Source organism: Ipomoea triloba, chromosome 13, assembly GCF_003576645.1.
Source record: "Ipomoea triloba cultivar NCNSP0323 chromosome 13, ASM357664v1".
Taxonomy (NCBI): domain Eukaryota; kingdom Viridiplantae; phylum Streptophyta; class Magnoliopsida; order Solanales; family Convolvulaceae; genus Ipomoea; species Ipomoea triloba.
This window is the reverse complement of record NC_044928.1, coordinates 27,202,461-27,215,879: the sequence shown is the minus strand read 5'-3', so window position 1 is coordinate 27,215,879 and position 13,419 is coordinate 27,202,461. Positions and strand designations below refer to the sequence as shown.

General features: G+C 34.5%; 2 protein-coding genes and 1 non-coding gene across 4 annotated transcripts; 2 read left to right on the top strand and 1 right to left on the bottom strand.

The window, feature by feature from the left end:
* Positions 1-2,839: 2,839 nt before the first annotated feature.
* TRNAQ-UUG lies at positions 2,840-2,911 on the bottom strand. Its single transcript has one exon. It is a non-coding gene; the product is annotated as a tRNA-Gln (tRNA).
* A 971-nt stretch (positions 2,912-3,882) lies between these two features.
* Positions 3,883-6,403, top strand: LOC116003129 (delta(3,5)-Delta(2,4)-dienoyl-CoA isomerase, peroxisomal). Its single transcript, XM_031243298.1, has 2 exons — positions 3,883-4,656; positions 5,879-6,403. The coding sequence occupies exons 1-2, from the start codon at positions 4,017-4,019 to the stop codon at positions 6,067-6,069; spliced, it is 831 nt and encodes a 276-aa protein (XP_031099158.1). The 5' UTR covers positions 3,883-4,016; the 3' UTR covers positions 6,070-6,403.
* A 1,544-nt stretch (positions 6,404-7,947) lies between these two features.
* Positions 7,948-10,705, top strand: LOC116001836 (glycerophosphodiester phosphodiesterase GDPD3-like). 2 transcript variants are annotated; one of them, XM_031241786.1, is made up of 8 exons: positions 7,948-8,241; positions 8,345-8,529; positions 8,651-8,710; positions 9,109-9,189; positions 9,278-9,478; positions 9,578-9,673; positions 9,747-9,943; positions 10,198-10,705. In XM_031241786.1, the coding sequence occupies exons 1-8, from the start codon at positions 8,142-8,144 to the stop codon at positions 10,433-10,435; spliced, it is 1,158 nt and encodes a 385-aa protein (XP_031097646.1). In that variant the 5' UTR covers positions 7,948-8,141; the 3' UTR covers positions 10,436-10,705. The 2 variants fall into 2 exon arrangements, with proteins under 2 accessions (XP_031097646.1, XP_031097647.1); XM_031241787.1 differs by having other exon boundaries at positions 7,950-8,230.
* Positions 10,706-13,419: the final 2,714 nt, after the last annotated feature.

The window sequence follows — 13,419 nt, the reverse complement described above, 5'->3', positions numbered from 1 at the left end:
TTTTTTTTTTTTTTTTTTTAAAAACCTATGTGTGTGTATGTATTTATGAATTGATGAGACAATGAACTAGTTAAAGGTTTGGTATATGATTGAGCAAGGCCATTTTGAAAAAAAAATAGGGGTATATTTGCTAATAGTTCAATTTTGACATCATTTTGAAATCATTATATATAAATTTAATAAAAACTTCTTTGTCAAAATAAAATGCATAAAAATTCAACCAAGGAAAAAATACATTTCAAAATTTAACTTAAAAGTTAAATTATTTGCTTATATTTAAATACAAAATTATTCACAAAATTTTCGATGTCAATTTCTTCTAAAATTTTATATTCAGTTGCAACTAAAACCACGTGGATTATAGAAACATAATTATATATCAAATATAAAAATAATGTATTATATATAATTTATTTTTAAAAAGGGTCCCAAGTTTTAGGGTCATGTGTCGTCGCCCTGACCGTATATGACCTAGGCTCGACATTGAATTGATTGAACAACCAAACTAGATGGGACAAGATTGAAGGAGCGGTGGACCAATTCAGGGTGTGACTAAGAAATTAAAGATAGTTGAGTGGTGATTATTATGGCGATAATATTGTTCCATGTGCTAATTAATATGATTGGTTATTCTTATGGGAGTGCATAAAGAATAAAAATTCCCTACCCACTTTTCTACAAACACCCACCAAGAAACTATATACAACAACACTCTTTCTCACCGACTAACGACGCACCCACAAACAACCTACAAGTTTCTACTACACTAAAACTATATACGACTACCCATTCTCTCGTCCGACTAACCACTCACCCAGAAACAACCTACAGCTATAGGATTATCTAAAAAACAAAAAAAAAGAATTATTTAAACTACCTACTCGATCACCACAACTACTAAAGAATTATCTATAAAAAGGATAATTTATGTACTAACAAAAGAGATGAGAGAGATTTCATAGGAAATATTAATCTTTCACCTCTCAAGTCAAAATATTACTAAACTCCATATATAGCTATGGAGATCAATTATGTATCTAGCTTATACAAATGTAGAAATATATATACACAAAAAATAATGGAGTTGTCGAGCCAAAAAAGACTCATAATTTTTATCGGTTGACTTCCACGTAAAAATTGACATTGTCACACACACACACATAAATATATATAGTTAAAATGATGATGGAGACCACAAATACACACATACTATACGACACATAAAGAGTGTATTGGAGATAGCTAGATATATATGATGTGATAGTGGCCGGGATTGATATGGAATGAAAATATGCACATACATTGACGATATCTTGTGTGGACCGGATTGGATTTATCATAATCAAAAGTCAAATTACCTCACAAGCAAGTTTAGAGAAAATTAAAATATAATACATTGAGAGCAACCCAGTCAAGTTCATTAGGTTATTATTAACTTGGTAACTTACAATTTCGACTCCCAACAAGAGCAATATAATGTCTTATGAAACCAAATTCAACAAATATTTTTTAAGTATAGCATTAATGACATCTCATTATGTATTGCTCATCATTTGTTCATTCTTAGTTATAAGAACCACATTTTTTTCCCAACAATTTAGATGGGTAGGTAATATTTGTGGTATGTAGCTGTAAGAACCCCACAACACTATGATCCTTTAATTTGGTTGGCTCAAAACGTACCATTATTAGGAGCTTGTACATGTGAATATGTCGTGCTACTATTTATATTGTTCGTATGATGTTTAACGTGCAGTGCGAGTTACGTGTCAATAGAAACCGCACGTCCTAGTCTTTTCGCCATTGAATGCCAGGTTGATTTGCAGCATCTCATGAAACCTGTCATGTTAAGCTTTTGTGACAATCAATGTTAGTTCCGTTTCAAAAATGTTAGGAAATATGATAATTGAATTGAGTGCAAGTTATATATACCAAGGAAATGTAACGATAAAAACATTTTAGACGAGTATGACATATACGCACTCTCCAACATATATGTAAATCTTCAACAAAGAAATGGGTTACATATATCATCTGATCTGTAACTTTTTGAGCAAATGCATGTCAAATACTCTCAAATAAGTAAAAACGCACATGTTATATTTACATCATATGTTAATGACAATGATTCTTTTAATTAGGTTTGTTTTGTTGGTTTCGTTTTGTATATATGTAATAGCAATATAATATTATATTGTAGCAAGGTGTATTTAAAAAATATAAGGGTTAAAAATATTATATTTTTAAATATTAGTTAGGTCAAGTAATTAATTAATTTTTTCAAAATGGGTTTTGATTAAAATTGAAATAAATAAATAAATAAATAGGTAGATTTATTCTTAACTACAAATGCAACTTAAATTTACTTCATTCAATATGCTTTGCGTTACTCCTATATTATGCCTTATAGTTCCAAAGTCTTAATTTATTGCCAACCGTGAATAATGAGATCGATATATTTAATTTACAAATTGCAGTCTCCCTCAGCTCGGAAGTCTTGGACAAGAACAAGGGTTCTACATTGAGCCATTCCAAGCTCTTTAGCATGCAAAATAGAAGTTTTCTTATACTGATATTCTGCAACCACTTGTACCGATTAGGCCTATCTACTACTTAGAAATTATTTAAGATTTTGGGTTTAAATTCTAAAACAGTCCCTTTGAAAATATCATACAATACTTATTTATTTACATGGTTGGAAAATGTTCTTTTATATCAAATGGGATTTAGGCATCTTGAGGAAATGATCAAAACGCTGCTTAAAAGGCATTGAAGGTCCTACCAGGAGTCGAACCCAGGTCGAAATGATCAAAACGCTGCTTAAAAATAAAAGCATTGAAGGTCCTACCGGGAGTCGAACCCAGGTCGCTGGATTCAAAGTCCAGAGTGCTAACCACTACACCATAGAACCGTTGACGTCTACATTCGATCTGTAAATATACTTAATAGAAACGATAAAATTGTTAATGCGTTAAGATTCTTTTAGGGCAAAATAATGAAACCCAAGTACCCAATAAGGAATTAAATATAGTTTTAATAAATATTGTCCCAATTGATTTGATGAGATATAGTTTTTAAATGTTTATACTTAATAGATTAAATAATATTTTTTTAGGGTGAGATATATTTTTGTATTCAGAATTAAATATTGTTGTATTTATGATGAGGGACAATATTTGTGGAAATTTCAATATAATAAGAAGAACTAAAAAATTATATGCTGATAGAAAAAAAAAATTCTAAGACTATCAAACCATTTTTATTCATAATAATTTATAATTTTACTATTTGATATTCTATTATTTTCTTTTAAAAAAATTAAACAATTGTTGGCACACTCACCTATTATGCAAACATGGGTTAAGTGTGCAAAGGATTATGATACAATTATTTTTTATTCAAAGTAGGACAATGCTGAAATATGGGGTTGTGTGACACGAAAAGGGACAAGCGACCAAGACTTAGGTTGTCACATGGTAGCCTTCAAACCTTATGCAGCTCAAACTTGAATCCACATCTTATGTGACTGTGTTGGCTAAGCGCAATGTTACACATACTGCAACTATATGACACAATCATGATGTTGTACTTTATTCAATTGTGTTAACCTAGGCGCAAGAGCACGCACCTGGTGCGATTGTGGAGCGAGGGGCATTGCGACATCGTCAAGGCATAACTCACAGACCCCTTACAATGTCATCGTCACAACTAATACAACTAATACAATACATTATTCACTATTTGTTAAACAACCTAATAAATAGTTGAAGTCCAAAATAAGAATAAATGTACAAACTCGAAAATATTTTAAATTTAAACATTCTAGTCGTACATATTTTTATTAGTATTTTGTATATTGCTAAATACTCTTTTCAATTTGGTAGAATTTTCAGAAATGCACAAAATTGTAGCCGGCGCGGCTATGGAGTATAACAGTCGGGATAATCGTGAAGAGACCTCATCTACAATATCCGTCGTATATACCGTTGACCTTTCAATCTTCCGATCGATTGAAAATGGAGGAGAAATACAAATCGCTGAACGTAATTCACAAATCTGCAAATTCTCGGGTCGTTACCGTATACCTGAACCGGCCCGCACGCTTCAATGCTCTCTCACGCGACTTCTTCACGGAGTTCCCTAAAGCCCTCGCATCGCTCGACGAAAGCCCCAACGTCGCCGTCATCGTCCTGGCCGGAGCCGGGAAGCACTTCTGCTCCGGCATCGAGGTCGATACCCTAGGCTCGGTCGCTGGTGAATCGCAATCGTCTGATCCTGGCCGCACGCGCGAGAAGCTCCGACGTGACATCAAATTTATGCAGGACGCGGTGACGGCGATCGAGAGGTGCCGGAAGCCTGTGATCGCCGCGGTTCACGGCGCCTGCATCGGCGGTGCGATTGATATCATTACCGCCTGTGACATTAGGTACTGTGCGGCCGATGCTTTTTTCTCAGTTAAAGAGGTTGACCTGGCCCTTGCAGCTGACCTCGGGACCCTCCAGAGGCTTCCGAGTATAGTCGGGTTCGGAAATGCGATGGAGTTGTCTTTGACCGGCAGGAGATTTTCGGGATCGGAGGCTAAGGAGCTAGGCTTGGTTTCTAAGGTTTTCGGTACCAAGGAAGCCTTGGAGGAGGGCGTAAGAGCTATTGCTGAGGGTAATTTCCTTTGAATTAATCCTATTTGCAATTTTCCTAATTGTTCTCTTTAATTAGTTTCATGATAAGATCAATGAGTTAATGAAATTGCTTACAGGTAGCACTTGTGTTGGTCTTCTATTGCATTTAGCTAATGCTCCAAAATCTACTTGCTTTGTATATGGTTATCATTGCTAAAATCTGCAATTCTTCATATATCACTATATCTGCATGTGATTTAAAGAATTGAAGGGTTCTTTGTACTTGGCTAGTGTACTGTGTTGCCACTACTCTTTGGGTTCTTCATGTCATGATAATTTTTTTGCTGTAATTATTAAAATTTTAAAATGACATGAAATGTGTTTATTAGGTCCATTGCATGATATGGTAATCAGTTTTATATGCGATCCGGTCTGAACCCCTATGTTATGAACACATCGTACAAACGAATGCTATTACCTATCAATCTTTTGATAAATCAACCTGCAATTCTGAGACCTTTGGCTTTTACTGAATCAGATGTTTCCTTGTTACTCGAACAGAGAAGCAAGATCATTTCAGAATGATTTACACATAGAACAGATTCCTGCTTAGCTCGTACTCTTACACTCTTCTTTCGTCTATCATCCTTTTAATTGTCATTTATGTGTTCCTCTTTAAGAATCCTTAAGTTGTATTCATGCCACATGGAGCATTAGTCGTAAAGAGTGCATGTAATGCCCCTGCTGGCCCAATCCAGCAGAAAGTGGTAAGTCTGCTGTGATGCAAGAGGGGCTTCATCGAGCAATTGCAATTTGCATCCTTCCTATAATTCACGAGCCACGGGTGTGGCCTGTGGTTTTTAACAAAGTTATGCAAATTGATGGCATGCAACACACAACTACAGCGGTTCAAGAGCTCTTTGTGGTAATTCATTTGAAGTGTGGCTTTAAAAGTTGACATGTAGCTGTAGTTTATGCTGTATGGCAACAAAGGAACTGAACTGACCCCAAAGAGTCCAGTGTGCACAAAAGTTATTGATCAATGATATTATCAGGAGCTTGCATGGGGGGGCAACTGTAATAACTAAGAGAATCAGGAACTTAGGATTTTATGCAGCAAAATCTTTATTGACGAATCCTTTGTTTCCATCTACACCATACTTATCCGGAAGACATAATTGCTACTCCGTATATTTTAAGATTTCGAAAAACAGCTTTAAATGTGCTGCAGCAATAACATTCGCTTTGGCTGTACATTGCAGGAATAGCAGCAAAGTCTCCCCTAGCTGTCATTGGAACAAAAGCCGTGTTGTTGAACACCAGAGATTTGACAGTGGAGCAAGGTCTAGACTACGTCGCAACATGGAACTCTGCTGTCCTTCCATCCGATGATTTGAAAGAGGCAGTCTCAGCTCAAAGAGAGAAGAGAAAACCGGTATTTGCAAAACTATAGAGTTCGACTGAAGGCTATACGCGCAGAAAAGGATTGCACCCTAATTCTAACGCCAAACCGCCCTTGCCCTGGAGCTTGGTAGGTTTGTGTGCAGAGAACGTTCAAGGATTGTGGGCGTTTTGCAATACATGAATGTCTATCCTGGGATTCACAGATTGGACAACTATGTAAAATTCTTAGTTTCATACTTATCCTTTGTAGCATCAAATGCCAAGTCTACGATTGAATGGATATTTCCTACTTAAATGAGACATGAAAATTCTTATGTTAGCTGAAATATTGTCATTATTTGACCAGCAGCCGTTAAAGAAAAGATATGTTAAAGTTGTGATAAGATCGATACGCTTAAACGCCTAGAAATATTTATGTACAATGCAAAATTAGTTTGGAGTTCTAGTATATAGATTTCCAGTCAATATTAACTTAGGCAAGAAATAATAAGTTATCTTTATCATATGAATCTCAAGAAAATATCAAGTAAAAGTAGAGAGTTGAATTTGGGAGTTCAAGTAATATTTTTCATTAATTTGGGCATCAACAATAAAATGTAACTTCTATAAACAACAATCATTTATCAAATTAACTCCAACCAAGTTGATTGGACAATTAAACCACAATGTTCGAAATTTGATTCCGGTAGAAACTGTCAATTGGTCTTCTTAGTTTGAGATTTATACAATTTAGATTGGTTGTCCTTTGTTAGCTGATTTATTTTCTTGTGATCATTTTTCAACTAGAGTTGGTTTGAACCAGTCAAGTATAAGCAATCTAAGTTAATTTATCTTATTGTGATCTTTTGCTGGTTAAAGTTTCAAGACATGCTAATCAAAACAATACTTAAATAAAGTTTTTTTTTTCTAAGTTATTACAAGATCAATAGTAGCTAGAAATATTTAATTTATTAACAAGTCAAAATTAGTTAGGAGTTAGGACATCAACAACAAAATAATTTTTTTTTATAAACAATAATAATCTATCAATTGGATTGTTAGACACAGAGGATTAACTTGATAAATTATGATTGATTAACTATTGGGTTTTTTTTTTCCAAAACAAAAAATATTTAATTTAACACTCTCAAAGCCTAACTAATCAACTCACTGAAAATAAATTTATAAATTTAAAGTACAAATTTATTATTACCGTATCACATCAACAATATTTTCACGGTTAAAAGTAATTCTATTTACAAAATGGAATTGTTATTGTGATTAAAAATAAAAAGAGTTAATTCCAGCAATGGTCCTCCGACTATGTTGATTTTCTAAAATTAGTCCCCGACTTTTAATTTGGACAATTTAGGTCCCTTGACTTTCAAATTCTTTCCAATGTTGGTCATTTCGTCAAATTTTGGTTAAATTGAGGTCAAATGAAGGGGTAAAATTGTCCGTTCACTTGTATACTCGTATTTCTTCTGTCCTATACGCTATATATATGAATATAATATCAGTCGAAGAGACATTGAATGTGATTATTTGGCTTCGATTGAGACTTCGACTGAGATTATATTCATATATACAGCGTATATGATAGGAGAAATACGAGTAATAATACACTAAACATGTGAACGGACAATTTAATCCCTTCATTTGACCTCAATTTAACCAAAATTTGACGAAAGGACCAACATTGGAAAGAATTTGAAAATCAAAGGACCTAAATTGTCTAAATTAAAAGTCGGGGACTAATTTTGAAAAATCAACATAGTCGGAGGACCATTGCTGGAATTAACTCAAAATAAAAATTATGATCTGAGAGTACGGTAATAAGTGGAGCCCAGCATTCAAGGTTACAGTGTGTAATGTTTGGTGTTGGGTCTTCGTGAGAAGTTGAAAGAAAAATCCAGAAGAAGAAACCATATTTGCTGTACACTGCACACGTGATGGTTTATCATTGCATTGTTATTTTGTTTTTTGTATACACACGTAACACATACATTCATACATACCTCCTAAACTATCGGTGGATCCAAGATTATCCTAATTCTCCACCCTTTAAAAACCCATCTATCCATTACCAGAATCAAACGTCTTCATTTTTCTCTCCATTTTCTTGCAACAACAACAACCATAATGGCCGTCAAGGCTGTTCGTGTTTCAGAAGTCGCCGTTCTTGATCAACTCCCAGAAAACGCTACATTGTCCTTCTCCACCTCTTCCTGGTTCGCCCAATGTCTCACCTTTTTTATTATTTTTTTCTTGGAATTTCTAAATGATTATTTGGGTGTGATTATTTGGGTGTGAATTAATGGGGGTCGGTTTTGGATTTGTGTCAGGTGGAGAAAATGACGGAAAAAGAGGCGACCGGAAAAAGAAGTTTGTGGTGATGGGACACCGAGGGAGCGGGATGAATATGCCGGGGTTTTCTGATCGGAGAATGAGAGCTATCAGAGAGAACACACTCCGGTCCTTCATCAACGCCGGAAAATTTGATCTTGATTTCGTTGAATTTGACGTTCAGGTGTTAATGGATCGTTTTTCTTGAGAGTAGAACGTGTAACTTTATAGTTAATCGGATTATATCTCTTTCTTGAAGTGGTTAAGGTCATTAGGTGAAAGAGTAAACCAAAATGTGTTTGCAGGTAACAAAGGATGGCTGTCCGGTTATTTTCCATGATGTATTCCTCTTTACTGAAGAAAAGGTCAGTTCATTAATTACTTCTATCATAATGCTATCAAAAAATCTCATCTTTATCAGCTCTCAACTTGCCCACAAAAGGGGCAATTCCATTCCCCAGGTAGATAAATTATTTATTGTGATTCAACGGTTTATTAGGTAGAAAGATTGGGCACCATGTTTATGAGGAACCCACCATGTTAAATAACTTGCATGCAATTGGCATGTTTTCGAAATAACATTTAAATTATGTATATACAGTTAATGAATTAATATATTATGCTTCGACCAGGTCACAATGCAAGATAAATTCTGGTTCATGGATTCTGATAGTGTTCAAAATCTCCTGTCCAGGAACTAACTGAGTTGCTCGTGTGCGAGCTCTGAATTGCCTTATATGGATTGTTGTTGTTTTGTTTTCAGGGCGAAATTGTTGAGAAGAGAGTTACAGATCTCACTTTAGATGAGTTTCTTTCCTATGGACCTCAGAGGAATGAACAAAATGTAATGAAAATCACTAATTCTTTCCAAATCTGACTGCAAGGCTATGGTTATGGAGTTTATTCTGCAATTATTTTTTGGTTGGAAACAGGTGAGAAAGCCTCTATACAGAAGAACAAAAGATGGGAGAATCGTTGAGTGGGAGGTTGAAGATGATGATCATCTATGTACATTGAAAGATGTGTTTCAGCAAATCAGTCCTTCTCTGGGCTTTAACATTGAATTGAAGTTTGATAACAACAGGGCTTATACAGAGGAAGAACTCGATAGGGTCATTCGAGTAACCTTGCAGGTATGGTGGCTCTTAAGTGTTGAACATATATAGTATATATAAACAAACAATTTAAGCTTTTAGTTGAGACAGAACACGTTTGTTTTATCTGGTTTGCAGGTGGTGTTTGAGCATGGTGAAGAGAGATTGATAATGTTCTCGTCTTTTCAACCCGATGCAGCCCTTTTAATTCGAAAGCTGCAGAATGTGTACCCTGTAAGCGGTTTAGCCTTGGGGCAAATATTTGTTTTCTCCTTTGAGTGTATTCTGACATGCCGGGTATCTCCAGGTTTTCTTCCTAAGCAATGGAGGGAATGAAATCCACTCGGACATCAGAAGAAACTTGTTAGACGAGGCGATGAAGCTATGCTTGGGAGGTGGCCTGCAAGGAATTGTCTGTGAGGTGAAAGCCATCTTGAGAGATCCAAAAGCCATTGCAAGAATCAAAGACTCCAATCTTTCCCTGATAACATATGGCCAGCTCAAGTAAGTTGCAAACTGCAGATCTCGGGGCAACCCTAACTGGTCAGACAGTTAATTTAGTAACTCCTAGCTGGAGCTGCCTATTGACCTATTCGATTTGAACTGGTTAATTATGGATAACCTAGACTAGGCTGGTTTATCTCCTTGGCCAGCCAGGGTCATAAAGTAGGGTTTACCCAGTGCACATTCTCAGGTAGTGGTTGCGGGTTTCATTCGTCACCTAATAAAACCAATCTTATGAAAAACCATTATTGCAGCAATGTGGATGGGGTGGTGCACATGCAATACAAGATGGGGGTTGAGGGAGTGATTGTGGATGTTGTTGAAGAGATTATTGGAGCTGTTTCAGAATTCAAAGAATCAGATAGTGGTGAGAAAAGGCATTTGTGCAGAGAGAAATTGAAGAAAATGGCTCACTGCACTGAGGAAGAAATCTCCAGTTTATTCAGGCTTGTCCCTGAACTAATGCAACAGTGTTGCAGTTCCTCTCAATAGTGTTGAGAGTTGTTTCATTCAGAAAACCAAAAAAAAAAAAAAAAAAAACCTTAATTTTGTAACATTACATTAACATACTGTGTGTATAACATACTGGATGGGATGGTGTGGAAAATAGGTCAAAGTAGGGTTACAAGTTGTGTGTAAGTGTATTCAAATGCTATGTGTATATAGGCCATAGCTAAACTCATAGGTTGATGTCTAGTAATGTATACAATGCAATTATTGCACTTGTAAGAATTCGGAATAGATGTTGGGCTTGTTTGGTTATCAGCGGTTAGCATTTAGCGTTAGCGGATTGTGTGAGCGGTTATCAAACAGCGGAATGTATAGCGGGTTTGACAAGCAGATTGTATTAGCGGTTTGTAAAAAGATGTTTGGTAAAATTAGCTGTTTAGATTAGCGGTTAATATGTAAAATGACCTAAAAGGACATTCATATTATTATTATTATTATTATTATTATTATTATGTAATAATAAAATAAAATTTACAATAACAATTACAACAATAATTACAAGAATAACAACAACACCACCACTACTATTACTAATAATAATAATAATAATACAAAACAAAAAAAATATTAAAAAATTAAAAAAAAAAAGAGGACGTAAATGATGTGGGATATGATCCCACATCGAAAAGTTTTGGAAGAGGAGCACTTGAGCTCCTCTATAAAAGAGGAGCAATGCTCCTCTTCCAAACTTAATTACGGCTTCCCATATATGATTATGAAAGGCTTCAGAAGTGGTGAAGCATTTAAGGCTAGAAGCCTTTCGGCTTCTTAGTTTAAGTTTTTTTTTTTTTTTTTTTAAAATAAAGTAAGGGTGTTTTGGAAAAAATAACATTTTTCCCAAAATGCCAAACTCAAACGCTGCTATATTAGCAGCGTTTGAGTTTTCAGCGGTTTGGAGCAAACTGCTGCTAATCAAACACTCACTTTGGCATTTTGACCTTGGTCAATACGCCAAAGTTAGCGGATCCGCCAAAAATTGGCGAATTCGCTATTAACCAAATATGCCCGTTGTTGAAGTAATACTATAATCACTATTGATGTTGTTGAACTAATACTATAATATTAAATTTAATATTATGAAAAATTAAATAAAAAATATTTTAGTTAAGTCTCGTTAATTAAACTAGACACAAAATTGGACGGAAGGAGTAATAATGATGAGTAAATTTGTAATATAGTACTAATTTATTGTATTATATTTTTCTAAAACAATTAACAATTAAATAATATTGGTTTTGACGAGCAAAAATCAACACAATTACAACCAAGTACAGAGTCCTATACTTAAAACTCTCCTAAACTCAAGGAGTTTAGTAAATAATAATTATTGTATTTTGTATTAAGGTGCATACATTAACATGCATTTAACATATTCTTTTTTTTCCTTTAGTCAATAGTTATATCGTTGAGTAATTTTTCAAGTTTTTAAATCTAAATTCTAAAAAGTAAAAGAAAAAGGGCCCCCAGTTCTCGCGTGCGTCTGTAGCGTTGGCCGATCGGAGGGACATTGGACAAGAAGGACCTAGGACAGTAAAAAAGGTAATTATTCAGCTAACAAAAATAAAACTAAAAATTAAAATTAATAATTAAAAAAAAAAAAAAAAAAAAAAACAGAACTTTCTCTAATCCCCTCTCACGATTTTTTTTCACCCATTTCTGAAAAAATATACGGAGAGGAAAAAAAAAACACAAAATTCTAATGTTAACGCATCCAACGGCTGATAATCATCTTGGCATTCCCAACGCTCCAGATCATCCTGTCGTCCTCCCTTTGTACACAGGTTTCGAGGGCTTCGCTTTCGGCCCCAAGACAGTGAGACCAGCTAACCTATGGCAATCCGTCGACGTGGCCGTGGGTCCCGTCTACTTTCCCTCTTATAGTACAGTATTTTCTGTAGAGACAGAGATTTAGAGAGAGAAAATGTATTAAAGAATTTCAATTTTAATTCATCAATAATCTAATCCTACAAACGGGGTGTTTGGCAAACGGCTGATAGCTTATAGCTGATAACTGGTTGGTTTAGCTAGTAGCTGATGACTGATTGCGTTAACTTATTTGACCAGCTGGTTGTATTAGCTGGTTATAAAAAACTGTTTGGTAAATTAGCTGTTTACTAGTAGCTGATTGAATGTAAAATGACATTTAAGGGTATTATTATTATTATTATAAAATAACAAACACACCACCCATTTAAAAGTAAATCCCATTGATCTTAAATGATAAAATAGTCAATATACCCATTGTTCCCAACCAGCTGATACAAAAAGCTACATTCATTAGCTTTTCAATTTTCAGCTTATTGACCCAATAAGCCAAGACCAATAAGCCATTTACCAAACACTTCAAAATAGCTTATTGGTTGGTCAAAAAGCTAAAGTTGGTCAAATAAGCTAAAATTTGGTTTATAAGCCAATAACCAAACACCCCCTATTTGATTGGCAATTGTTATGTTGTGGACCCAGGTCTACTTTGCAAGGGCTTTTGGATCGTGTTTTAACTATTGTGCTAAATAAGTTTTGATTTTTAATTTTATCAGAAATATTTTTATAAAAAAAAATAATTCCTTACTTTGTATGACTAGATTTTCGATAAAAAATATCGTATGACTAGTTAAGTTAAGAAAAAATATTCATCGTATTTTCAAGAATATGTGGTATACACTTTTAAATTATTTTTTGATTAGTCACTAAATGTAATTGTAGTTAGAGTTATTAAAACTTGACTAGAAACTCACCATTCGAAGAGGTCAATCTTATATTATGAACCCTCATTTAAAATATAATATTTTTTATAAAAAAATAATTCCTTAATTTTGTATCACTAGTTTTTCGATAAAAAAAAATTGTATGACTAGTTAAGTTTTTTTTTTTTTTAAGTAGTACTGACTCTGTTACAATGTAGTATCTGTTTATAGTTACTTTCTCAACCTACTAAAACACAACGAGTCAACATTTGCCTCCACTAA

What these genes read in the sequence shown, in the direction of transcription:
- LOC116003129 (XM_031243298.1), top strand. Translation starts at nt 4,017, where the DNA reads ATGGAGGAGAAATACAAATCGCTGAACGTAATTCACAAATCTGCAAAT. An exon ending in CGTAAGAGCTATTGCTGAGG is followed by an intron (nt 4,657 to 5,878) that starts GTAATTTCCTTT and finishes TGTACATTGCAG; the next exon opens with GAATAGCAGCAAAGTCTCCC.
- LOC116001836 (XM_031241786.1), top strand. Translation starts at nt 8,142, where the DNA reads ATGGCCGTCAAGGCTGTTCGTGTTTCAGAAGTCGCCGTTCTTGATCAA. An exon ending in TCCTCTTTACTGAAGAAAAG is followed by an intron (nt 8,711 to 9,108) that starts GTCAGTTCATTA and finishes TTTTGTTTTCAG; the next exon opens with GGCGAAATTGTTGAGAAGAG. An exon ending in AGCTGCAGAATGTGTACCCT is followed by an intron (nt 9,674 to 9,746) that starts GTAAGCGGTTTA and finishes GGGTATCTCCAG; the next exon opens with GTTTTCTTCCTAAGCAATGG.